This window comes from Penicillium griseofulvum (genome assembly GCF_001561935.1).
Source record: "Penicillium griseofulvum strain PG3 chromosome Unknown contig_13, whole genome shotgun sequence".
NCBI classification, from domain to species: domain Eukaryota; kingdom Fungi; phylum Ascomycota; class Eurotiomycetes; order Eurotiales; family Aspergillaceae; genus Penicillium; species Penicillium griseofulvum.
In genome coordinates, this window is record NW_024467434.1 from 45,898 (window position 1) to 73,261 (window position 27,364).

A 27,364-nucleotide genomic window follows, 5' to 3' on the forward strand; every position below is an offset into this window, starting at 1 on the left:
AATAAAGGGGTGTATAAATGAAAAATATAAAAATAGTAAATATCACTCTATAGAGGGTACCATATACACCGGTTTTTAACTAGTAGAACGTCTTCAGGCACTTCATTTTCTCTCTTGATTCTAGACAAATCGTGTTGCCAAGAAGACAGTAAGACCTGATTACGGAGTACACTAGCCCGGCGACCATGTTTGCTGACCGTGCAGCAAACCCCTGCCGCAGTTTTCGCGCAAGCGGGTTTACCGTGAAAGCTTACCTTCAGGGGTCTTTGCTAATGACAGGTCAAGACACCGTAGTGAATTTGATATTCTATCAGCGTTGCTGGTTTTTCTAAGCACCATCATATTTGTGCACATTTTCCCCTAGTATCCGATTAGCGCTATAACTTTGTCAGGGCTTCTCAACTTTCCTAGAACCTTGCATCCGATACAGCGGAAAGAAAATATTTAAAGCAATTTGCTAAGCCTAGAATCTTCGAATATGGCTTCCCCGTGGTCATCAAACGACCTACCGGGCTCAATCATCCTATCCTTAATCTTACTCATTTTTTTACTACAACGCGCCCGTTATTACCAGAAGTTAGAGAGGAAACTGGTTATCTTATAATACGGAATAAAATTAGTTAGTCGCTACTAAAGAAAACCCACTTTTATTACACTTTATTAACGTATTATAGGTATTACCGGTAGCCCTTTGTACCACCCACTTGGCCTTTCTTTGGTACTTTATACTAAAGAGCTACTACGTTATAAATATCGCTATTCTGGTTAACTCTGCTTTATTACTCGTGATAGCGGCCGCAGCCCTCTGGCTCTGCGTTCTCGAACAGAGTAGAGGTATCAATTCTCTAAGTATTATTCTAGCGTACCTCATATATTTATTAACTAAAGACCTTTTAGAGCTACGATTTATAGGCTACTTAAGTACTAGAACCTATTTTTCTATCAGATCTAGGATTATTATAGAGGGAATCTAGCTGACTTAGTATCTATAGGTCAAAGATTTCCCCTCGTATCATTTCTAAGAATCTATTTCTATACCGGAAGAAGTAGCGGGTATTTTTAGCTAAGTGTTCTTCCGGTAGATATATCTAGTTCTAAGGGAAGGATATAGCGCGAGGTTAAATCTCATAAGTTTACCGGAGATCGACTAACGACTTTTATTAAAAGGGTTATGAAAGCGAATTTTAACTTATTAGGCTAGAGAATGTGAGTTACTTATATAATCACTACACGTAGCGTAATACTAATTATTATATAAGTTAGCTAATCTTTACACAAAATAGACGCTTCTATGTGTATTAGCGAGGTGTCTTAAGGGTTCATTTTTGTTACCGTTACTTTCACACAGATTTCTTATCTTATTCATATACCTGTAGCCTATCTTTATTAGAACTGCGATACGATTTGTTAATAGCATATCTTAGTCCATTCTCGGTAGAGATAGTGGCCTTAGATTAATGCTTTTTACTATAACGGTATATATAGGAATAGCGGTACGATATGTAAGGGCTATACCCATTTTCTATCTATCTAACGATATACTATCTAGGTATCGGCGGTAATCTACTAATATTAAATTAATAGGCTGCGCGTTATGGTTCAGGGAGCATTAATTAGTCTTATTCACTACCAGTCTCTTAATTTGCTAAATAAGAAATCTCAAGACTTATCCGCATTAGCATTGATTAGCTCAGATATTGATAGTATCGACTCTGTGGGTAAGATTTTCCACGAGACCTAGGCCCGCCTGGTAGAGGTAGCTACTAGGACAGTGCTCTTAGCCGCCTAGATCTAATAGTTCGCATTTTTACTAGTAATAATAATCTTCGGTAACTATATATCTAGGATTATTATTCTAAGTTTTAAAGGGTGTTAACCTCTGCCCTTAGGGTGTTCGCAGATAAGTGTGTATATTACAAAGCACTTGGAGAATCGGCAGAAAGGCTGGAACGTGGTAATGTAGAACCGTCTTGCCACTATAATAGCAGCTATAGAAGGAATCAAGAGCTTAAAGATAATAGGGATAGAAGATATAATCTAGTCTTAGGTCTTACATCTGCGAAATAGTGAGATCTAAACGTTAAAGCGCCTACAATAGATTCTAGTTGCCTATAATGTAAGTGGTATATACTGGGTTAGATTGACAAATATTATTCTATTAATTCTAACTTTATATTTAAGCAAATGCACTTGGGATCCTCGCTCTAGTCTTAACTCTAATTCTCTTCCTCTTATCCTCTTAAAGCGATAGAATGTATGCTAATCAAACCTTTACAGCCCTTGCCCTTCTAGCTATAGTAATACATCTAGCTAATATAGTCATAACTCTTATTCTACAGGCCATTTCTATTATAGCAAACTTTAATCGTATCCAGGCTTTTATTAGCCAAACATCTATCTAAGACGCGCGAGAAGTCTCCTAGGGAGGTAGTCCTTAACAATTCATTTTAATATAAGCCCTAACGGTAGTACCTCCTCTATTATACTATCCTATACTCCGTAATGTCGATTTAACGATCACTAGAGGGGAAATTATGACTTGCGCTGGTACTATTAGAAGTGGGAAGACAACTTTAGTAATAGCTGTTCTCGGAGAAGCTACTGCTACTACTAGCTTAATCTCACTGTCCTCTAAGGAGATTGTATATTGCGCTTAAGAGCCTTGGCTACCTAGCGTCACTATTCGTAAAGCTATATTAGGATATCTTATTAGCCTAGATATCGAATGGTATAATACTGTTATCGAAGCCTGCGGCTTAGTGCCGGATTTCTATTCATTTGTGGCTAGTGATATAGCACTGATAGAGAACAATAGAATAAATCTCTCTAGGGGACAAAAACAGTGTATAGTACGAAATATATTAACTCGCTTATAGTGACTACTTAATACTATTTTACTAACTAACTTATTAAAGGCTTTGGTAAGAGTAGTCTACTTAAAATATAGAATACTTGTCCTAGATGATCCGTTCAGTGCTCTTAATAAAGCTGTTATAGGTCACATCGTGTAAAGGCTATTAGGCCCACGAGGTCTGTTTCGAAAAATAGCGACTATAGTGCTTTTAATCAGTAACTCTAGTAGGTTCACAATTCTGACTATAGCGGTTAATTCTCTCTAATATCAATTATTAAGTAGGAGAAATCTTTTCGATTTTAGATCGAGTCTTACTCCTTTATAATTCAAAGCTCTATCACTAATTACACCTTTAAGATCCGAAAGCAGCTTTCGGAGTTTTTTCATTACCTTTAAAGATCTTCTATACCCTTAATCCATTAAACGACTCTAGAGCGCTTAGAAAGAGCCGGAAACTACATCTAAGCGATACTAAGGATGATACCTCCCGGAGGACTAGAGATATTGTAATATATGGTATGGTATATATCTATAGCCTATTTCTAATAGCTTACTAACCTCGGAAAGGGTATTATATTAACGCAATCGGCCGATCTAATACACTTCTTTTAATTGTCTGTACGGCTAGTTTCTCATTTTGTTCTACATTTGCTTAGTATATTCTCAAATAGGCGACAGAATCGCCTAGAGAGAGATTGAAAATTTATATATCTCTCTATGCCATAATATCGTTTATCGGATGGGTGGTAACTAGTAGAACTGTATAGTAAGACGAATTTGGCGCTATCTAAAACGGTTAATATTACTAATCGTCTCCAGGGCCGCTTAAATAAAAGTTGCTATTAGGTCAGGCGCATTTTTACACGTATAACTTCTTAATCGAATCTTAAGGTTTGTTCCTAACCTCAGTATATTAACCGTTTAAAGTACTAATCGCTCTAAACTAGGGTACCTTTATCTTATATCACTAAAACTGATATCGGTACTATTGTGAATAGGTATATACAGCCTTTCTAGGTCGAAAATATACATACGTTCTTCTTATACTAATATTTAATATTTAGGTTTAGGCAGGACATAAATCTTGTGGATAAGCAACTTCCTCTAACGCTAGCAAATCTTAATACCTATCTGCATATCACAATCTTTACTTTTGATATTTCTACTAATAATCATTAACAGAAATCTTTAAGCTTTTAATACAGTTAGTACTACTCTTAAAGATCCGACCGATAATAAGTCTCACTGTGCCTATCTGCGCCATATACGTTTATTTCATCTAACGGATTTATCTTCGGATATCTCGACAGCTACGCTTCTTTAAACTAGAGTCAAAATCATTATTGTTTACGAACTTTATAGACACGGTATATACATCTACCGTAGTATCCGAATATTGCATTTCTGATCATTAATATAGGCAAATAGCATCGTTACAATTCGAGCGTTTAAATAGAAAGAGAAATTCCAGAAAGAGAATATACAAGCCTTAGACCTATCACAAAAGCCTTTCTACCTCCTCTAATACCTACAGTACTAGCTAAAGATGATACTAGATTGTATTATAACAGGTTTTGTAGTTGTTCTAATTGCATTCACTATCTCTTATCGAAACACCACAGCCGGTACGGATCTTAGTTTAGCTCTGAACTTGATAATCGTCGCAAACACCACGCTACTAAAGCTTATATAAGCCTAGATATCCCTTAAGATATCCTTAGGGGCGATTACTCAATTAAAGAGTATACAAGACTATCTACCAACTAAAAACAACACTAAGCATACTTTAGATCCTAGCCTGCGATAGCCCTCTATTGGAAACCTACATATTAACGACGTATCAGTCGGTTATTCAAAGTTATCACCTCTTACCCTACGCAATATATCTTTCGTCGTCAAGCCTAGACAAAAAACCGTTATTATAGGTCGAACGGGGAGGTATAGCGATATAGGTCTAGTTAGTTTATATTTGTAATTGCTTGACTAATTAAGGTCTCTTAATAGTAATAAAAGTACATTAATACTTTCCTTACTACAACTTCTCGGACCCAGTAAGGGATCTACATTCATCGACGATATCAACCTCACGTATATATCACCGAGAACAGTGCGAAAACGTGGTTTCATTACAGTGCCATAAGATGGCTTAACAATTTCAACAGCTAGTCTACGCTTTAATCTAGATCCTTATCACACGAGCTCAGAGCAAGAAATATCCCTAAGTCTCTAAAAGACTAGTCTTTAGGATAAGATCTATTTAAGAGCCGGTTCGGCCGAGAAGGTAGGGGCGAGTCTCAAAATTCGAAGCCTACTCGATCTTCTAATATTATCATTTCTGCCATTCTCAGCTAGACAATTACAGTTACTTACCTTAAGCCGAACACTGCTACAAGTCTAGTCGTCCGCACTACACAAGCTAATTATCATCTTAGATAAAGTCAGCTCTTTATTAGACTCAGAAACAGAGTCTATTCTAATAGATATCCTTCAGGATGATCTCCGAGATTACACTATTGTAATTATTGCACATCGTGTTACTAGTATCATAGGCGCTATAAGACCTAGGGTTGATACAATTGCCACTATACAAGATAGCAGGCTGCAGACTGTGTCTATTATCGACAGCTCTAGTTAATAGAGAACTCTACTTGCTCGTCTTAGCGAGGAGTGAGATAGGGATTAGTAGATTAAGTTAGGCAATCGTTCCGTTGCTAAATATGTGTTGCCTAGCAGGCCGTTCCTGGCGCCCTAAGCGGTCATTTTAGGCGCAAACTGCACAGATCCTCAAATTCTATATGTAAATAACAGGTGTCTAAAAGCTCTATATCCAAAGGAAACAAATATATTTACTATACTATAAAACCCAACATAGTAACCGTAAACACCCGGTATACATAATATCTAACGGAACATACCGACTAGAAATTAAGCTACTACCCCAGCTATCGTTCCGTTATAAGTATAGGGAAATTTATATATTATTAGGAGGTTGACAAATTCCAAGGCATCATTCTACAACTGCTTTAACCTATAAAACAATACCCTCGGCCCTCCTTTACTATCCCAGAGCCGTAGGAAAGTAAAACAATCTATATAGTAAAAGCACACTTCCCAACAAGATTTATATCTATTAGATAAAATAGATTTAGAGTCACCTATTAAAAGCGTCAGGCGATAGAGAAGAAGCGAGGATAATATATGGTATAGAAAGCCACATTATCATAGGGAATTTTCGAAATGCTCTAATGAATAGCGTTCGTTAGAAACTTAAGCATTCCTCAACTCAAAATCTTACGTAGACGGGTTCCACCAAAGTTTGTCGTCGTCCCATTTCACAAACTCCCTCTGTCGTCTTCGACCCGACTCCTTTAGATCTAGCTTCACCCACTTCCATTTGCTTTTCATTTTTTTCTATAGCATATTGGTAGCTTTTAGCTTATCCTAGTTTAACCGGTCGCCCTTATCGTAATGCTAAAGCACCATGAGTGTGATGATCTGAGATGCTTCTACTAGAAGAATTCTGCTGGTGGATCCCGACTTCGGTTGGGATGGAAGGATAGGAAGTTTGCATGGTTTGTTGTTGTGGTTTGCTGAAGCCCCACAAAAGGCTTTGGAGACTCGATTCTTTCTTCTTTCTTTCCTTTTCTTCTCTGTACTCAGTATTTTCGTTAAAATGCACTCTTCTCTTTGAAAGAACTGGCTGGTAACAGAAGAAAGGAAAGAAAGAAAGAAGAAAGAATTGAGTCTGTGAAGCCTTTATAGGGCTTTAGTAAACAATAATAATAAACCATGTAAACCTTCAACTCCTTCTATCTGAATTCGGAATCCCAACCGAAGTTGGGATTTAATAGCAGAATCCTGTCCGCACTCTCTCAGATCGTGATAAGGGAGACGAAGTAAGGAAGAAGTGAGAGAAGTGAAAGGTGTATTGCAGAGAGGAGAGGACACTCTGCGCCCGCGGGGGAATGCGGGAATTGACTTTCTTTACAATTTTCTTTTGTCTAATTTGCGTCATGCTGGCCGGTTTTTGGCCTTACAATTCAGGTTACAGGACCTCGGGAAACCGAGTCCTGTCTACAGGGTGGTTGTATACTGGGGATGCACCACCATATTGTCGTCGAAGAGCAGGCTCTGGGACGCTATCCCCGCATAGCAGCATGTATATAATAGCGAGCTACATCGGGTTAATGGAAATCATCATCATCATGGTGTTGTATTCGACGCTGAGAGCGTCCGTATGTTGCTTGGGTGACTGAGTGGAGGGGTACGGGCAACACTTGCATAGGACGAGGAACCACTGGGAACAGAAGGGCTGATTGCATTACGCAGGGATTGAGTTTCGCAGAGGATCTCATCGTGGCTATTCTGAGCGCATGCTTCGGAGTGGGATTGCGGTGTCGGTCTATCTGTCAGGGCCTGCAGATTGTGTTGGACTTCGGTGAGGGCGGCACTAAATTCTTCTAACTTCCTAAAGTTCTTCCTTGTGCAATTCATCTCTCGCCTGAGTTTGATAGTTAGGCTACTTCACGACCAACCTGACAGATCAGGCATCAATGAAGTCCCGCCACAATCATCACACATTGCTGAATACACGGATACCACAACGTACCTATCTATATACCTTCATGACTAGCTCAATGACCCTTTATGGATATATAGTCTAATTGGCTGGATAGTTTCACTATGTTTCTGCAATCTTGGCTCATCAACTAACAACATAACGATACCTATCTGAGGTCTACTACCGGCCATTCCTGTAGAAAAATATCTCGCATCATTTTGCCAATTATCGTAACTTTCAGTTCATACCACGGTCATTCAAAATTTCGGAACCGGACGAGGCTTAGCAACATTTTCGTACACTGCCATGAACCGCAATAGTATCTCCTCCTCGTCCGCTCTGGCCACTAGACATAGACCGAACGGCCGGCCATTGTAGTGGAGTTGTCCTACTGGAACTGTGGCGACGGGATACCCTGATCCTATTAGCAACGGCGATTCAAAAGCGCAATCCATGAGTGTTACCTGCAGCAGAAGCATGAACACATAACGGGGAGTCTCCCGGAGCTGCCAGAATATTGATCTTTTCCTTGTCAAATAGGTCATCCAGAATAGCTCTCGCGGCACTGCGAAGGCTCTGTTTCAGTTCATCTATTTGTCCCTTTTCTTCAATGGCTGCCATTGCCCCTTGTAGGTCATTCTGCTCGACGAATGCTGCGTTGTGTTAGTAGCTCTTCACCACAAAATCTTAGAGGCGTGTCCTCCTGTCAACCTACGTGCTGGAAGGGCTTTTTCGCTGTTCTTTTCATTGAACTCGATAATATCTGCAACGCTTGTTACAGAGCACTGGTGAAATGAGCGAATAAATCTAGGGATGCAGAGATTCCTAAAATCCCAATCTAGTAGTAGTTAGTTATCCTAATTTTGTTATGATACCCGGACTGCAGCGACTTACATGCGATTGGCAATATAGTAGTTGGTAAAACTGAGGGATCCTTGCAATGGATTGGGTATTTCAGAGTACAACCTCCGCTTCGTAGAGCGGAAACTGTCTCTTCGTACTCGTCTACCTAAAATCAACTGTTAGAGCTATGAAAGGTTTGATTAAATGAGAGTGACATACCATTTGCTCTGCTGTCCCCTCAAATTGCGTACAAAGGTCTACTGATAAGCTCCAAATATTTGGGTCTAGGAAGCCCACCGAAAGACCTTCCCAGGAACCCAATTTAGGGGAGGTAAACAGGCGACCGAGTAGAATTTCGGAAAGAACGCGAACATCAGCTGCTGACTTTGCCATAGGACCCGGACTATCGAAGAATTCCGTCATCGTGTATAACCCAGTAGTATCCTGGGCCCCAGTAGTAGGCTTGAGTGCATAAAGACCGGCCCGTGTTGACGGGGTCACGATAGAACCTATAGTCTCAGTGGCCATAGCAAGAGGGCTAAATCCGGCGGCTACAGCGACCGCAGAACCAGTAGATGAGCCCCCAGGGGCCTACTTAGTATCAGTACAACGGAACAACAGTATCTGTGATTTTATGCACTCACTGAGTGGCCAAGTATCTTCTCATTATCCTCTATCTTTCCAACATACGGCGACAGAGTTTGACCACCGTGAGCAGACCAACCGGGCATCATCATGGTCATTTTCATGCCAGCGAATTCCTAGAACAATGGTCAATCCGATAACATCCCCTAAAAAGCCGAACGTCCACTCACAGTCATATTAGCCTTTCCCAAGATAATCATGCCAGCATCAATCAGCCGCTGAGTGATAGCTCCGTTCTTTGACGCCTTGGCTCCAATGAACGCATATGATCCAACGGTGGTACTCATGCCCAGCTCCGACGCTGTGACAAAACTGTCTTTCAAAATTATAGGAATTCCATGAAATGGGCCCCGGATTTGTCCTTTCTGGCGCTCCTCATCCCGAGCCTTGGCGATCTCGAGGACCTGATCCCGCGGGGCAGGCGAAATCAGTGCATGGAGGGTAGACTCATAGCGATGGATTTGTGCCAAGTAATCTTCCACAATATGAGCACTCGTTGTCTTTTTCTCTTCGAGTAGCTGCTGCAGGTCAACCGCGTTGGCCGTGAGAACGTTGACGATCATTTCTGCATTGAAGGTTGGGATTTGGGAGAGTAGCTAGGGGGAAATCACAAATCAGTGCTTCTGTTGGTAATACGCATTTTAGTGCAGTGCGAGCACGTGCTCAAACACTGGACCTTGCTGCCTGGCCTCCCAGTATCCATTCTCATGGCCTAAGAGTAGTTAGGATGACACATGATTACTTTGAGATTCGAGCCTTGAAGCTTACAAAAAGCGATATCCATTACTGTGCATTTTGTGGAATTTTCATTTAGCTCCCCATCCTTGTAATAATTGAAGCTACTTTTCCGCAGTATCGAATACAGAATGCGACTTCACCCAGTCGACCAGCTTCGAATATTTTCGACACTTAATAACGGGTAATGAAGAACACAGCAATTGATCAAGTTCCAGGCACGAGAAATGAAATTGAATGTTGATTTCAACACGTTGGAAATACCTCGCTCTGGTTACAAGTCGCATTTTGTGGCGAAGGGGCGGTTCATCTGATTTCTTGAGCAGGCTGCTGGGCCCCCCTGCACGGAAGACCGACGGACGGAGAGAACAGATGTCTACGACAGATACCATAGTTTATTTATGGATCATAATGAGTTTCCTTTTCGGGAACTCATACAGATAGAAAGAAGAAACAAAAGTTGGTACATAATCAAATAACCCAGTTTTAGATCTATCTCCGGTAACAGCGTATCAATATTGTGCCCGCTAAATTAGGATTCTCGACTACTCAATACAGGCCTCCTCACTACCAAGCGTTTCATGCATTTCCAATTTTCGAAAGTCCGGATGCACTGCACCTCGATCCACTTGGTTAGCAGAGCCACGAATGGCATGATATCCGCCGCACGTCGCAGTAGTTCAAGTGGGCATTACCCTTGAATAGATATCATAGGATGGGTTGTGTTACCAGCCATTTGCCACCCATTTTTCAGCTCCCGAATCCAACCCCTGCATTGACATGAAGTGATACATATATAGTTAGTCAGTATTGAGGAAAGGCGTATTTCGTATGTAACACTAGCAGCATCTTTCTATCATCCAAGCTTCAGTGTCATTTCGGAGCAGTGGTATTCGTATCGCATTAGATTGATCTGAACGTAGAATTGGTCAGAGTGAAATCTGAGACGAGCCTTGGTCATCAATTGGGACTGCTTTGTTCATTGGGCAACATTCTATACTCGCAATGGAGAATACCTTCTACCAGTCATCATCCGGTACTTCTCAATATGAGGGTTCCAACGACGGCATGGGCCTCGACGAAGAGGAGCACATGCTTAAGAGCGTCAAAAACAGCCTTAAAGACCATTTCATCAAAGCCTTACAGATCCATCAGTGATTCTGATCACAAAAACAGCAACATGGGCAGGGCGCTTCATCTCATTATTACTGGCCATGACAACGTCACTATCAATTGAAACTGAGGCGGGAGAGAGTGCAGAGAGAGAGAGAGAGAGAGAGAGAGAGAGAGAGAGAGAGGGAGAGAGAGAGAGAGGAAGAAGTGAGAGGTGGAAGGTGGAGGGTGCACTCCATGACAATCATTATGTGACGATTTCTTATGTATGGGTCTGGATTTATGGGTTACTACAGGAATGGGCTGATTCCGCACTCTTTACGACCAGCATCTGTATACTCTCTGGAAGCACTATGTGCATCCAGCTCGGCGTTTGGCTTCGAGTTCTTGCTTCGGTTGGAAGAAGCGCCTGCATAGTCATACGCAACTAGTTAGACTGCAACAGGTTAATTGAACTTTGTTTGTTTGATTGATTGATTCATCTCATTCTTGTTGCCAAGTTTCATTCACGGCTCCGAGGCCCATGATAGCCGACCTCTGACTTCTTCCCTTGATAGTCTGAGAGGATATGCCGCGTTTGCTGTCATGAACTACCACATACTCTACGCCTACCAGAATATCATTTTCTACGGCTATGGCCTACCCTAAGAAGCATTAGCAAGTTCATGTGCGCGACCTGAAAAACCAATTGGATCATCCAACTGCCCATTTTACGAGTACCCTTCACAGGGACATGGGCAATCTCGGTTTTCTACATTATTTCCGGCTTTGCTATCTCTTACAAGCCCCTCAAAATATCGCGGGAACACCCTCTCGGGTTTGCTAAGGACACAGCCGCGGTGGCCTCGTCTACGCCGTCCTATTCGGTTGCTTGGTCCGCCAATTCTTTCTACCTTCATCAGGATGCTTGGACTTCAGCTGAGAGCATTCCAGAGCTCGCAGGCAATATCCAAGAGCTCGGACTAGGTGCCCATAATCAATGAAGCTCTGGTGGCTCCTCTTCCGAGCTTTAGCTCTCAGCTGACAGACTGGGCTCACCAAACATGGAGAATGCTTTTCATGTTCTGGTGGGGTGATATCCATAACCATTACAACGTGCATCTCTAGACCATCCCAGCTGAGTGCAGATCGTCTCTTGCCGCTTTCCTCTTTCTTCCGATGTATATCACCGTCAAAATCTGGGCTCGCCGACCACTTACATTGATGACCATAATCTACGTATATGCACTGGACAGATAGGATGTGGCATTATCTTACACTGGCATGCTGATTGCAGATAGAACTTAAGAACGAACACATATAACAGTTGCAATAACATACAGCATCAAGTACATTAAAGGAGCCTCTCGGACACGGGTGAGCCTGCAGGATGCGAGACTTCAGGGTCTTCCTTAATCGAATGCCTTTTCATCCCACTTACGACACGCTGTCAATCTTCAGGTGGACGGGTTGAGATCCTCTGTCCATGTTTACTTAGGCTAGCGACATTTTCCTCTATATGGCGGCGTTCGCTTTCCCTGAAGAAGTGCAATGGATAGAATTTTGACCTATTCGATTTGACCGGAAATCTGGCGAGATTACAGGAAAGCATCTATTCTTCCTGTCCCGAGTTGAGACGGCCACGTGGAATCTCCGTCGGGTACGCGGACAATTGTTAGATACGATCTCCTGGCATGAATTTGGCTCCACAGGCACTAGCTTCCGTCTCTCCCTTTGGCTTCCCACGGAACCTCTACCACATTTCCAGTCACTTGACGATCCCTTCGCTAGCTGCGCTACCTACAACGGTATCCCTTGATCCGTGGTTTTTTGTGCATGAAATACTGACTCCCAGGATATAGGACTAAAACTTTTCTAGTCCTATGGGAGTTGGCAAGGTCTACCCTCGGAGAGTCAGAGGAGGGTCAGGTGGGGGGTCTAAGATCATGGACCACACGGAGGGTCGCTGCGAGGTCTAATTCTGATAGTGTGATGTTATGCTACTGAATCAGCATTTTATCTATCTCAAATATGTGATTCCTTGGCAAGTTATGCTAGCGCAGCACTATACAACAGCACCAAAACTGGCTTAGTCCCGCAGCACCTCGCAGCACCATTTCGCAGCACCAAAATTGTCCAGGTGCTGCGGGGCTTGTCAAGGCCTCATGGTGACCTAGACTTCAACGTCCGCTGTGCAGATAAACCAAATGAAGGACATCCAAAAATTCACATCAGACATGGTGAAGCGCAACAGAAAACCGTTGGGTGCAGACTTAAGCCTTGACCTCTTCCTTCACATACGTGTTCTCACTGCCGCTTCCCGATCCTGACCGATCGGGCGTACTGGCGCGGAGAGTCTTCTGCATGCGGCGCGCCACGCGAGGCGGGTCAAAGATGTTATTCGACTGGGCAAAGATTTCATCAATCTCTTCAAGGGACCGACCCTTAGTCTCAGGGAAAAAGAAGTACACGGAGGGCACAATGGCAGCATTGATAACCGCGAAGATAATGTAGTACTTATTGCTGATGCTGTTGAAGCCCATGGGGGTCACTTCAGCGAGCAGGAAGTTGAAAACCCAGACAGTGGCAGTGGAGAGGGCACTGACGGCCGCACGGACCTGTAGAGGAGCCAACTCGGCAGCGTATAGGAAGGTCAAGCCGGAGAATCCGACTGTGAAGATAAACTGGAAGCAGAAAAGCGCAATGACGGCGACCACCAGGGGAGCAGTTTGGCCCTCGGTCTCTGGCGATGCTGTACCGGCAAGAATGGCCATGCAAATAGCCATGGCTCCTGCACTCCATGTCATGAGTGGTCGGCGACCGAGGCGATCGATAGTATAAAATGCGAGCAGACCGCCGAATGGCTGCGTGAGGCCCATTGATGCGGCGAGGATACGGGCCCTCACTTCGTCCATGCCAAGATATTCCTAGGGGGCCGTCAGTTAATGATATACTCAAACACATAGGTGACGACTGGGAATTCAGCATGGCAGGTGTGTGAACGAAGAAGACAACAGCATTAACTCACCTGGAAGATAGTCGTCGCGTAGTAGGTAATCAGATTCACACCACACATCTGCTGGAAGAACTGACCTGTGCAGGCAAGGTATGCACGGTGGAAGAGACGCTGCTTATCCATTGTGAAGACAGCGGTCCAGGAGGTATTCCCACAGACAGCGAGAGTAGTTTGAACATCATGGATAACGTTGGAGATCTCCTCCGAATCAGGCTCTAGCTCGAGAAGAGCCGACATGACATTCCGGGCCTCTTGAATTTGGCCGGTCATGATCAGCCAACGGGGGGATTCCGGGAGGAACGGGATAGAAGCCATTGCTATCATACAGAAAACTGAGGGGAAGGCAAGAGGGAATCGCCATGATGCGGAGTTATTCTTCACGAAGTAGAGTCCGAGATCAATCCAGAGTCCTAGACTAACTCCAGCACCGACAAAAATGCCATCTGTAACGACGTTCGAGCCTCGTTTATGTGCTGGTGAAATCTCAGACTGCCAAACTGGCACGGTAGCAGTGTATCCACCAATACCCGCACCAAGAACTAATCTTGCGACAATAAATTGTGCGAAATCAAAGGAGGTTGCCATCAAAATGCAGCCAATCATACAAACCAAATTGGCCCCGAACATGACCTTCCTCCGCCCTAGCCGATCACCTAGATAGGCGCATGACAAGGCTCCAAAGATACCGCCGACGGTGTAGAGAGCAATCACAGTGCCTATCCATGCACAAATAATTAGAATATATAGAGACACGGAGACCTTGTCTTGACATTGACCAACCTTGAATTGTGGAATTTTCCGCTTTCAAGGCTCCCTCCGTGTTTATAGTATCCATGCGAGGGAATTGCTTATTAAAGGCCTGGAGTGTCAAAAGACCACCAGCCACACTCATATTGTAACCATAGCAGGTGAAGGTTGGGAATACAACCAGTGCTACTGCTGCTCTGAGGAGTGCATTGCCGCGAAGGCCAAGATACGGCTTCAAGCCCATGTTGGAAATTGTACAAGAGATAGACAAAGGATGAAGAGAGTGGATTGGGAGGAGTGGATGGGAAATGAAGTCAGTGCGATAAGCGACTGCACGCTGTTATATCAATAACATTGTAGCGTGTTGATATGCAAGACGGTGAGCATTGACACAGCGAGTATGATGGCTTGGAAATCCGGGGTCAAAAATCTGGGGTTGAATTTTTCGGCCATCGGCGGTCACCGTCAAAAGTAGGAGCCAAGAAACTGCTTAATGGAAGCTTAACTGGGGTGAATAGCGGAAGCGTATGTAAACTGTTAGCACCTCCACGTCAAGAGACCACGATCCGGGCGCCATCCTCCGAGCATGTGGCTTTTACGCCTACACGAAAATAAAGAGGAATTGACAGCTCTGAGGCGGAGGATGGAGAATTGAGGTTGGCCAAAGATAAAATTGGATCAGCGGAAGTTAGGTAAGTGGATTCAATCGCTCGTCCAGTCGTAATGGGACATTTGAATCTCGGTATGAGTTGCCTCTCACTGATACAATCTCTTGATTTGCTGGCCTCAACATGCCAACGGCATAAATGGGCGCCATATGCCACAAAAAAATTCCATAGTGGGTAAGTTAGGGTAAGATAGATTTTGGGATCCGAAAGGGATGGCTGTGGCGCTGCAACCTTCATAATGTTTGACGTGTTTGATACGATGCATTCTTCCAATCTCCCCAATTCATATCTACCGACATATGCATTACCAATTATTCTATCTCTTTCAAAGCTCCATGATTTTATTTTTATTTTTATTTTTATTTTTTATTTTTTTTCATCAACATCAACATCAAGAACCCCTCCCCGTGGTGACAAACCCCGAGGCCCGAGCGTGGGAAGGACTTCCAAGGCTCGTTCTTGGACTTGCCCTTCTGGTGGCCCCGCCATGCTCAATCAGTCGGAGGTAGCCGAAGACTCTGAGTCCAGAACACTTGAAGATAATTGTGATCGTCTGTGTCGATCCTGTTATGTCCTAACCTCCAAAAGAGTTAGAGCGATTACCGGATGCTACCGCGGGGATGACCGTCCAATGCAGTAGGTGCAGCCATCAATGGCTGTACAATCCACGGTTCCATTAACTTCAGATTAATTGAACTCTGATACTAGGTGCATGATGTTTCATCCATTAATCACAGAGTGTAGATGAGTATATATATCATGGTGTGTTATCCTCGAGATGGTAGGGTGATCCAAACAGTGAGAATCGACATTTCTTTTTCGCTATGTTTCTAAGTATCTTCAGATCTTCGGTGGGGTTGTCTGCAGTATGGCTGTCTTCGATAGTGCTGTTTGCCTGCGGCACCATGACTGCAACAACTCCGTACACCGTCTATCGCGGTACATTCGTTCAGCTTCCCCAGCTTGATTCAAGCTCGGCCAAGCCGAGGCTCGCTCGAACCCAAGGTGTCCTGTGGGTCTCTTCGGAGGATGGTCGTATTAAAGGATATGATTGGCAAGTCAAAGATGATGCTAGCTTCCAATCGTTCTTGTCTAGCTACGGCTGGACTGAGGCCGATATTACAATTGTGCAGTCCAACGATGAGCAGAACGAGTTCTTCTTCCCAGGATTTATTGATACCCACATCCACGCGCCGCAGTACCCCAACCTGGGATTGTTTGGATCAAAGGGTCTGTTGGACTGGTTGAATGAATACACATTCCCAGTTGAAGCTAGCTTCGGCCCCGAGTCGGACCCATTGAACAAGGCCACCGATCCTAAAGATACGCCCCCAGAGGGCCTCCGCGTCTACGATGAAGTTGTTTCCAAGGCTCTTGCCCACGGCACAACTTGCGCATCCTACTTTGCCACCATCCACGTTCCGGCCACCAATGCTCTGGCAGCCCTTTGCCACAAACACGGCCAGCGCGCCTTCATCGGCCGTGTCTGTATGGACAACCCCGACCAGTGCCCGTCTTATTATATTGACCAGTCCGCCGATGATGGTCTGCATGCAACAATTAGGACCATCGATTATATCCGGAAGCTGGACCCGAACGGAACATTGATTAACCCGATCGTCACTCCCAGATTTGCGCCAAGCTGCTCACAGCACTCCCTCGATAGCCTCGGTAAACTGGCTGCATCCTATACCCCGCCCCTGCGGATCCAAACGCATATTTCTGAGAATACAGACGAGATTGCACTCGTCCAGAAACTGTTCCCAGAGTCGTCCAGTTATGCTGACGTCTACGACAAGGCTGGCCTACTTACTAATCGTACTATTCTCGCGCACGGTGTGCACCTCTCCAAGGAAGAGATGACTCTTATCCGCGAGCGCGGCTCAAAGGTTTCGCACTGCCCAGCATCGAACTCCGCCTTAGGCTCAGGACTTGCTCCTATCCGCTTCATGCTCGACCAAGGTGTCGCGGTCGGTCTGGGCACGGATGTGGCTGGTGGGTATAGCGCCAGTATTCTTGAGGTTGCCCGACAGGCGAGCCTGGTGTCCCGAGTGGTTCAATATAGTGCGGAGTATCAAGAGCTGACGGGCAACAAGACATCGGATGGAAGTGAGAAGCTTCTGGTCGATGATGTTCTCTATCTAGCCACGCGTGGCGGTGCAGCAGTCGTCGACATGGTGGATGACATTGGTGGGTTCGATAAGGGCATGATGTGGGATGCGCAGCTGATTGAGTTGGGTGCTGTTCTTCCAAACAGCACTGCGAGCCCACTTGATATGGCGACTCTCGCTGGTCGAGGTGTCGAGACTGGTTCTGTGGGCAATATTGACCTGTTTGGAAATGAGACTTGGCAGGAGCAGATCGAGAAGTGGATGTGGAGTGGTGATGATCGGAACGTGAAGAATGTCTGGGTTCAGGGAAAGCTGGTCCACACCAGAGACGACTGAGTTTTGGTTTGATTTGTATACGTATCTCAATGTTGGTTTGATGAAGTTGGATTACTTTTTCCGTTAGGCTACTCATCGCATACGGAGATTGAGTCAATGTGGTCATATACTCAACCAGCCTAGGTGGCAGAGGACTAAAAATCCAATGTTCCCTTTCGTATCATCGTGTAGTGAACATGTTACTGTCACTGTTCTTGATAGAATTCTTGGCTTGAAGTGTTTTCGTGCATAGAGTCGTGTATATAAGCATCTGCTACTACCTAGGTACGTTTGAAGCCTTGGAAATGGTAAGAAGTAAGCAAATTTCTTCCCTAGCAACTTGGTTAGGGGATTCCCCAATAATTTGATCCTGAAGCAATATTTACTACCCGTATGCTGGCTCAGACAGCAAACCCTCCATCAACCACCAACGCCGCTCCACACGTACAGCTGCTCGTGGATGAGCAAAGAAAGAGCATTGCATCGGAAATCTCCTCTACCTATGCAGGACGGCCGATGGGTGTCATCTGAAACTGGGCATCCATTGACCCGGATTCAATCTGTTCCTTGATGATTGAAGTACCACCCCGTATTGACCATCCCTGGAGTATGCTTTGGCGTCCTGTTATGTCATTAGCCAAGTTCAATTGCACCGTCTACAGAACCTTGGCATTTTGGTTAGTCCGACAAAAGAAGTGAATGACTAAAAGTGTACGGGAAAAGGGTAATTCCGGCTGACATTTAATCCTATTTCATCGGTATCACTCGACATATATACACGAGTGGTATATAGCCAATCAACGACCTATGCACTCCGTTAGAGCCTTGGCGTTGTCATATCCTTTTTTGCGTCCAAAAACAGAACACGTGTCGGAGTTCATAAGTCGTAAGGCTCCAACCCACACAAAAACGTGAGAGCAGCCAAAGCCGCAATCATGGCTTCTCGGGGGCAGTTAACCGATACCGGATTACGTATCGATATCATACACCAACGCGAGGATATTATTCAGGCTTTCGACTGCGTATGCGAGGCATTTGGTCGTCAAGTGCAAGATGGGATCTGGATAGCCTTGAACCCAGGTTGGGACACACCTCAGGGGAGAGCACATGGAGCTGAGAGGATGGTCGCCCGCTGGCATCACAAGACCAATGACAAAAACGGTCTTCCGAATATCATTTTTCTCAAGGCTACGCTGCCGTGTCCGGAGAATGGAGACAGACGTATCATCGTGGGCTTCAGCATTTGGGTGCAGGCTTCCACCATAGAGGGCTATGGTGAACCTCCGGCGCAAGATATGGCCAATTCACTAAACCTCAATGCACTTTACCCCGAAAATGAGTCTGAACAACGTTACCTCTGCCAGGTTATTTCCTCTCTGCATAGAAGACGCAACGAAGTAATTAAGGAGAAAGCCACTGCAGTGCCACCAGCAGTTTTGATCCTAGACATGTGCGCCGTCGATCCGGCCCACCAGCGCAAAGGTGTTGCGCGAGAGCTTGTGCGGTGGGGCATCGATGAAGCGCATCGGCGTGGAGGTCTGGAAGCCATAACTGAGGCGTCCAGTATGGGTCGACATGTGTATGCAAAGATGGGATTCCAAGCGGACGGGCCTGAGATTGAATATGTGGTGGACGACGAATTTTCTTCTCGGAGGAAACCCCCTAACCTGTTTATGCGCACCAATAGCAACCTACACACACACTAGGTCAAATTGGCCATACAGACCATCACGAGCTACGACCGGTGGGCTTGGGAAGACTACCGTGACCTTGAAGGCACTTGATTTGCCTGTTTCTCGTCATACTTGCCGTACAAAATACCCCATCTTCCATAGATTGAATACAAGATAAGCTCCACTCCACTATTTCTGCTTTGCCATACAAACAGTGCTTCCCACCCTCTGTTATTCTTCACCATTGTCCGAAATCAGTTTCGATAACTCGACCATCTCATTACGCGCTTCACGGAGGGTTGTCAGGCGGTTTCAGTCTGACGGTCTGGCTATTAGCTGCAATAGTGCCTCTTACATTCCTATATCGTAGTTTGAGTATTAAATGGTCATGTCTTCCGGCGGCATCGAATGCGCAAGTCGAACATATGAGATACACTGACCGAGTCGCAGATATCTCTAAGCTCATTGGAGAGGACTAAACAAGCCTATAACATTTCAAGATTCAGTCTCCTGTGGCGCAGGCTTGGAATAATGGTGCACATGGAAAGGCGGGCAGTTTTCACAGCACACTTACTAAATGGCAAACCGTATATCTTCGCTTGCAGTCAGTCTGGGCAGGGTCAAAGAGTGGATCTTTGTTCTCCTTGATATCGACAATCGGAGTGGGAGTGGGAGTGGGAGTAGCAAGGGCTACAGTGCCCAAAAGTAGATAGATGATAACAGCAGAGCGCATGTCGTAGTATGAAAAATATCGTCTCCAAGGAGAAAGGTATAAGCTGAGTGTGGCTAAATTCTCTAGCCTAACACTTGGAATCGCGTGAAAGTTATTATATATCAATAATATTCCCCCCTTGTCTGCGTTATACTTACCACATTGGCCAAATAGGGTAAATTGGGTAATTGCTTTTACTCTCCTCGATCTCTCTCTTGACTGGTCACACAGGTTTCAACAATGAGGCCACCTGATCCATCTGAATGTCTGGAAGTGGCTACCAGAGAGCATGTTGGATACAACGCCGGAAGAAATACTTTGTCATCTTGTCTTTTCAATAAGAACGGAAGATCCCCTCTTAGGTGCTTCTAAATCTAGTATGTGGAATTGTGAAATTCTATAACCGAAGTGAGGACTAGACTGGTAACTTTTGTTTGAAGTAGATTGTTGTTTTGATCAAATCGCCATTGATGTAGAATTCTAGCCCAAGAATACCTAGTAGTGTCCCGAATATGAGATTATCTCTTTACGTTTCCGTGCGGTTTGTTACATCTAGACTAGCATGCCTCTAGCAGTGCTAGGCACGGAAACACATTTCGGTCAATATCCCAATCGTAAAATCGCTCTTCGTACAACCACTCATAGCACCAGCCTGTCGAATTCCTAATTACACAAACAGCATGTTATCTATAAGTCCGAGCTATAAGCAAACAGAGCCGAGTCAATGACTCGGAGTCATACTCGGTAAAGAAATTCTTTCGGCATAACTGTCTTAATCTGGAGATTGTAGGAGACGATTCCCACCATATGATGGGAGACGGTAGATATCTGATCGATTTGTGCCAGTTAAATTACGTTACATCGCCTACGAACTCACTGGAACTATCGATTACTGCAGCTGCAAGGCCCAAATATCCCATTTAATTCAATTTACATGTTCATATGCGGGTAAGTATCAGTATTTATGAAAAATAATTGATTATCAACCCGTTAATCCATATACACAAACCGATCAGCAGATCTACTCTGCGAAAAAAAAGAAGAATACAACATAATTCCAGAATAGCACCTATGGCGCTTCTAGTGCTTATCCTGAATCTAAGTCATGATATTCCAGAAACCTTGCATCCAATCCTTCTAACACAAATAATTCTTGCCTTCACTTTATCACAGCCCATTTTGTGGTCGTTGGCTTATCCTCAGACAAAGCTAACAGAAATGTGCGTTTAAATCGTTATCAAGTTAAAGGTAGTTCACTATTCCCGCGTTTCGACTTACCCTCTGGGAAAGTCCCGGGGACCTTTTCATGGTTTTACACACTCCGATGCAACAATGCTGTACTTCAAGATTCTATCTCATCCACTAATCAGCCCTATCTTCAACGTGGCATTCCTTTGTTGTTAGTAGACTCGGTAGCAACCCGTATACTAAAGCACGACCGATACCAAGCCATCTACTAGATCCAGAATCTAACAAAATAACATGCTCGGTCCGATGGGAAGCTTTAACCACACCCCCAGCCAACAGGATTGATCCACTATCCGTGCTAGAAGTTCTTACATATCTGCTCTATATGTGAGTTATTTGTTCGTCCTATACCTTCTACAAAACATCACGAGTATTACGAAGGCTCAAATATTTATACACTTTTCTAAGCCGTGTCTGTGAACTCGAGTCTCTGCCTATAACGCAGCTCCTAAACTTTTGGAATTTGCCCAGTAGGGATGCACTCGGAAACTACCTCCCTGCTGCTATTATCCTTTCGGCAGATCAGAATCCGCGAGTGGCTATTGTCAGATAAGAATAGACAATGTACAATCACAATTTTGATGATATCACACTATTCACGGAGCCGAAAGAACATTTAAAAACTAGCACAGCGTATACTAAAACCAGCAAAAGATATGCAACCTCAAAATCTCCTTCCCTCTTGAGTTTAATCTCGTTTAACATATCTCGTTGGGAGCGGAGGATGCGCTATCCTTCTCTCTCTCTCTTCTCTTTGTCAACCATAGAAATCTCACACTGTTCCCGTCATGTTGAAATCTATCAGTAGCATCCTGATTATTTTGCACTCCGGGTATAACCGTGGCTAGTGCGGGTGCAGCATTTAAGTTCAAATCATGAAAAAGCGGAAAAAAAATAGTTATACAGTGTATCAAGAGGAATATAATATGCGGTGCGGGACTTAGAAGGATAGAAATGTCTGACAACACTCTATCATTCAAATGTACAAACTGAACCCTCACATTATTGACATTGTAAGACACCGCGGGGTAAAATACGAGGTTGGCCAGCTATACATAAATTATTAGATTTATAATTTAGGCCCACGCCTCCTCGTATGTGTGAACACGAGGTACGTCACGCCTAAAGACTACAGTAATAGACGTCTTATATTTCGATATAAAATTGAGACATTGGCCCGGTGGCTTCAGGAATGGCAGTTGGCTGTGTTCTCTCTTGTTTCATAAGGCCTTTTATTGGAAATCGATTGAACTGCCCGGGAAATGCCTCTTGCTGAAGCAATTATAGCGAACCAATTTCATTACTCATATAGTCAAGATCATTTATAATTTTGAATTTGGACCATGTACAACGAACTAAATATTAGTAAGCCATGCGTATAGCCCTAGAGCCCCGGAAGGTCCACGTAGTCGACGTCAGACTGCAAGGTGTGAGAAACAAAAGTTAAGCCTTGACAACAGATATTATGTGAGATGAGAGATTTGAGAAGTCCGGGCTGCCTAATGTCTCATAACGGTTGTTGAGCGCCCTTCTGTGAGGAAACTATGTTTGTCGTGTCATGTTTCGCGTTGGTGGGTAGCATCCCTATCTGTAATTGCGTTTTCACCATTGAGAATTACAAGGGTAGTTTTCTGTCATTGCTTGCATCTCTTACAATGTTGGTTGCCAAATTATATCATCCAAGGTTGAGAACAAGAATTCCATCATCCAGCAATAGATGCCATTCCTCTGATATACGTAGATATGGAATGAGAGTGCGTTACCTTGATCTAGAAGCTCACCTGATTAGTATACGAAGGGCTGTGCAGATCGGCTACTGAGTTTTCAAGCAAATCCGGACCAATTACTGCAGATCGTATCATCAGCTAGATGTCTACTATTCGAACATCTAAAAATATCGTGAGTGGCAAGCCCATAGAGACTCAGACTCTAGGTTCAACTTAACATCCAAAACGCAGGGTATAAAGCCCACATCCTTCCTGCGAGATGTAGTGCCTTTTCCTCCGCAGAACATCAAACTTCAATTACATCTTCAAAGCTTCCAGTCAACGCTATCATCAACATCATTACATTCTGCAAGATTTTCAGCAAACATCTCACAATGAAATTCATCATTTCTGCTGCTGCCTCTCTTGTGGCAGTCATCGCCTCTGCCACGCCTCTTGAGGTCCGCCAGTCGAACCAAGTCACCGTGGCTCTATCCAATGACCAATCTGGAGCCTATGCTGGCGTGACAATCCAAGCTGATGGCACTGATAAGAGCATCTTCTCCCTCTTTGGTGGCACTTCTGTTGGGGCAGGTGGTACTGTCAAGGCAACCGCTGCACAACTCACCAACTTTGCGCAATCCATCAATTGTGTCATCACGAACAATGGCGCTACCATTGGTACCTTGACTGCCCAACAAACCTATCTGGATCTTGATGGAAGCTCCCATGCAGCTATTCCAGTCAATCTCAACGATGCTCGGATTCACTGCCGTATTTGAATGCCTGGCTCGTGATAGATCCCACAACTGTCGGAATCGTTTGAGTGATAGGATGTACTGATGCTTAACTAGCATCTATTGCGAAACCATGATTCAATTTGTCTTGTTCTGTAGCAAGGATGTCGTCTTGATCGGTATATGTCGATAAATACATTGGTATCAATTTTGTTTCAAATCAGAATTCTGATATATATTGAGACACCTTGAACTCTTCGTAATAGAAGTAACATTCCAACACCTAACAGCTATAGTAACTTGTTTCTATCAAGTTTGCTGTTCTTTTTATCTTTTCCCAAATAACATTGTCTTATCGCCCCCAAGGTATTCAACTTGTAACATCACTCACAAGGTCCCCCAAAGATAAAAGAACCATATTCAATTTTCGCACATTTCCTTTCGTCTCTAGAATTCAAGTGCATCGCTTTTGCCTTCGGTGTTCAGATTTTTGAATGTGCCAAGCTCAAGTCTCATCGCTATGCTATGGAGAACACTGAACGTTGAAAATGAGTATTCCGACCATAACAGGAGAATGTATGCCCTCCCTTGCTGAATCAGCTCAGCAAAAGTCCCCAGCAGATTATTTAGCTGACAGGTCAACAGAGCGGACCTTCGAGTCTTACCCCTTCTGGTAGTTGGGTTCGCTAGCTATCAGCTTGATAGAACCAACATTGCAAGCGCACTCACAGGGAATTTTGCGACCATCATATCTGTGGACCAAAATATTATCAATATTGGAAATCAACTAATGTTTTTGGGTGTTATTCTACTTGAGATACCTTCAAATGTTATCCTACACAAAGTAGGTCGCATCCCCTAGTTGGATGATCCAGTCACTGATTTGAATTAGATTGGTCCTCGTCAATGGATTAGTGGACAAGTCTGTGTATTTGGAATAGTAGCATGCCTACAAATATTTGTCCGCAACAAGTTAGGCTTCCTACTCACTAGAACAATTTTGGGTCTTGCTGAAGCTGGATATATTCCCGGTGCAATGTACACACTTTCTACCTGGTATACAAAGGAAGAGTTGACAAAAAGAATCGCCATATTTTTCTTCGGCATGTTTGGCGGAACAGCTGTCTCTCCACTTATCGGGGCTGCTCTCTTGAAACTGGATGGAGAACATGGTCTCTTTGGATGGCAATGGATCTTCCTCGGTACGATTACCCCTTGAACACCAAACTATGCTAACAAATCTGTAGTCGAGGGGCTATTCTCCGTTGCGGTGTCTATAATGCTCTTTTGCTTCCTTCCTGAACACAAACAAGTCTCTGCGTCTGATCAAGTGAACATTTTAGAGTCTGGAGGGGTTCACCTAACGAAGAAGCCATTGGCTCACCCTGGCAAAACGGATATATCATTCAGATTAGTTTGGAAGACGTTGACGGATATACGGAAATGGCCGCATTTTATTGCCACAAGTTGTGTATTCGCTACATGGAGCCCTCTGACAACATATACCCCGAGCATTTTCATGCAACTGGGTTTTGCTCGAATTGAAGCAAATGCATTATGTGCAATAGGAAGTTTGCTTACTCTCCCGGTGATTTTGCTTTTTGCATGGATGAGCGACAAATTGAAGAAAAGAGGTCTTACCGTTATGTTTGCTATCTTCGTCTATTTGATCACGTTGGTAATGCTAAGAATCATGATGCACCGCGTGGATAAATGGGGCAAATTCGGTCTCTGGACTACAGTCAATGCTTTGGCTGTAGGTTATCATCCAATTCACAATTCTTGGATCCAAATCAACTGCAAAAGCTCCGAAGAGAGGAGCATAAGTGTTGCGTGAGTAAAATCTTCCCTGTTGGTTGTTCTTCAGATAGACGAGCTAACAATCTTTCTTTAAACACAGAATGTGTAAGACCACTAGTCCTATAGTGGGCATTACTTTTCTTTACTAACTCAGGAAAGTCGTCATGGCAGCTACAGGGGGCCTTATGGCAGGAACTCAGATATTTCGAGCGGATGAGTCGGCGATATTGTAAGTACTACACTTTCGCATCTTATCTGTATTACAACGACTAATGATAAGTATATTGACTTGATAGTTATCCGAGAGGGGTGTCGATCATGATTGCACTAGTGGTTTTAGGACAGATTCTTGTTTTCCTACAAATTTCAATATTCTGGATCCAAAACAGGCGAACTAAAGCAAAGTGCGATGGGAGGGTGTTGAACGTTCTATAGTAAGCCTATGGCAGGCTCCAGGGAGATCCTCTGTCAACAGATTTCCAATATTATTTTAACAAGTGGTTATGTTGGAGGAATAGGGGGAATACGAAATCCAATGACAGAAACAAATGAGATATTCACGCCGAGCATGTCGAACACCAGGCAAAGACCATGGAGTTATCCAAAAATTTATATACGTTTGAAGAACCCCATGGTGTCCATCACCTCATCAACTATTCTCTTAGCCAACATGTGCTCTGAGGGATCCACGTTGTTCAGAAATTTTTCACATTCTTCTTTCACCTTGTCTCGAAGATTTTCTTTGGTTTGATCGATATCTGAAATCGCTTTCAGCAATTCTTGCATCTTTTCAAAGACCGACATCGGAGGAAGCAGTCCCATTTTGACCCAATTCAGACCTTGAAGACGGCATTCCGGGGTAATTTGCAACGTTGCACGGATAATTGCCAGGCTTCGGGTTTTGTTATTCAAGACTGGATCCGCGAAAATATCGCCATGGGCCTTGGTTTGCAGATGACGCGCAATCCTAGTCGCCCCAATCTCAGCCAACGAGGAGTATACCAGAACACCCAAAAAGGCCAATTGCAGGGCGCCTTTCATATTCACCATACATGCAACCGAAGATATGCCAGAGAATGTCCCCGTCAAGGTCCAGAACCAGTGCAGAGAATCCTTCACCCAAGTTCGGTCATATTCCCAAGTGGAACGGGCCCATTCCTCGAGCTCCTTTTGTGGTCCCTTGAATATCACAGTGCCCCCCTCATCGCGTTCATACACCGCATATCTATCCCGCATGTCGTCTTTAATTTGATCTGGTTTGTGTATCTTGACCATAGAAGTGAAGGAAATCAGCACCGAGGCGAACCAATGACTGCTGTATAAAAAGAACAAGGTAAAAGCCCAAAGGTCGGCTGTCAAAATCCCACACACCATACCGGTCATCAGCATGGCTCCGTTGATCAGACAAATCAAGTCCAAAGTCCATTTCCCAAGAATCCAGCTCAAGTGTCCTGAATCTTGCAGCTTTTTCTGGCGTTCTGCGCTTGGTTGGTACATGGAATTCACGCAAACGACAACGAAGTCATTTCCAGGTTGTTTGGATGTTTGAAAGGATATGATATCAGTCAGCCATGCATTGCTCAAGTTGAGTGGCAGTTGGCGAAATACATTGCCCGATACATCTGATCGTACAGGGAGCATAGTTGTATCTTGTGCGCATAATTTGATAGATGGATGGATCCACTTCATCGTTGCATTCAGACGTTCAACAAGCATTTGCATGGGCGGCAAAGTCCCGCCAATCATTGTCAGGTGTGGCCATATGAATAATCCTCGATCAAATTGAGTATAAAGTCTTGCTGCACTTTTGTCGACTCGAGGGTTATAGAGAACAGCTGCAACACCAAGTGGATCAAAAGTAACTCCATCATCTCTCTTCAGTTGAGCATGCAAGTCTGTTA

At 44.1% G+C, this 27,364-nt stretch overlaps 6 protein-coding genes across 6 annotated transcripts; 3 read left to right on the forward strand and 3 right to left on the reverse strand.

Moving 5' to 3' along the window:
• Positions 1-7,672: 7,672 nt before the first annotated feature.
• Positions 7,673-9,466, reverse strand: PGRI_091500 (Amidase; the record flags this gene model as incomplete). Its single annotated transcript, XM_040796863.1, has 7 exons — positions 7,673-7,830; positions 7,880-8,068; positions 8,131-8,253; positions 8,310-8,424; positions 8,478-8,849; positions 8,903-9,019; positions 9,074-9,466. 7 exons carry the CDS (start codon positions 9,464-9,466, stop codon positions 7,673-7,675), a joined length of 1,467 nt encoding a protein of 488 aa, XP_040650293.1.
• Positions 9,467-13,003: 3,537 nt separating this feature from the next.
• PGRI_091510 (sugar porter family MFS transporter) lies at positions 13,004-14,737 on the reverse strand (the record flags this gene model as incomplete). Its single annotated transcript, XM_040796864.1, has 3 exons — positions 13,004-13,657; positions 13,759-14,462; positions 14,527-14,737. 3 exons carry the CDS (start codon positions 14,735-14,737, stop codon positions 13,004-13,006), a joined length of 1,569 nt encoding a protein of 522 aa, XP_040650294.1.
• Positions 14,738-16,066: 1,329 nt separating this feature from the next.
• On the forward strand, positions 16,067-17,608 carry PGRI_091520 (Amidohydrolase 1; the record flags this gene model as incomplete). The annotated part of the gene is made up of 1 exon (XM_040796865.1): positions 16,067-17,608. The coding sequence occupies one exon, from the start codon at positions 16,067-16,069 to the stop codon at positions 17,606-17,608; it is 1,542 nt and encodes a 513-aa protein (XP_040650295.1).
• A 914-nt stretch (positions 17,609-18,522) lies between these two features.
• PGRI_091530 (GNAT family N-acetyltransferase) lies at positions 18,523-19,293 on the forward strand (the record flags this gene model as incomplete). Its single annotated transcript, XM_040796866.1, has 1 exon — positions 18,523-19,293. One exon carries the CDS (start codon positions 18,523-18,525, stop codon positions 19,291-19,293), a length of 771 nt encoding a protein of 256 aa, XP_040650296.1.
• A 4,028-nt stretch (positions 19,294-23,321) lies between these two features.
• On the forward strand, positions 23,322-23,708 carry PGRI_091540 (uncharacterized protein; the record flags this gene model as incomplete). The annotated part of the gene is made up of 1 exon (XM_040796867.1): positions 23,322-23,708. One exon carries the CDS (start codon positions 23,322-23,324, stop codon positions 23,706-23,708), a length of 387 nt encoding a protein of 128 aa, XP_040650297.1.
• Positions 23,709-26,072: 2,364 nt separating this feature from the next.
• PGRI_091550 (uncharacterized protein) lies at positions 26,073-27,209 on the reverse strand (the record flags this gene model as incomplete). The annotated part of the gene is made up of 1 exon (XM_040796868.1): positions 26,073-27,209. One exon carries the CDS (start codon positions 27,207-27,209, stop codon positions 26,073-26,075), a length of 1,137 nt encoding a protein of 378 aa, XP_040650298.1.
• Between the last annotated feature and the right edge of the window lie 155 nt (positions 27,210-27,364).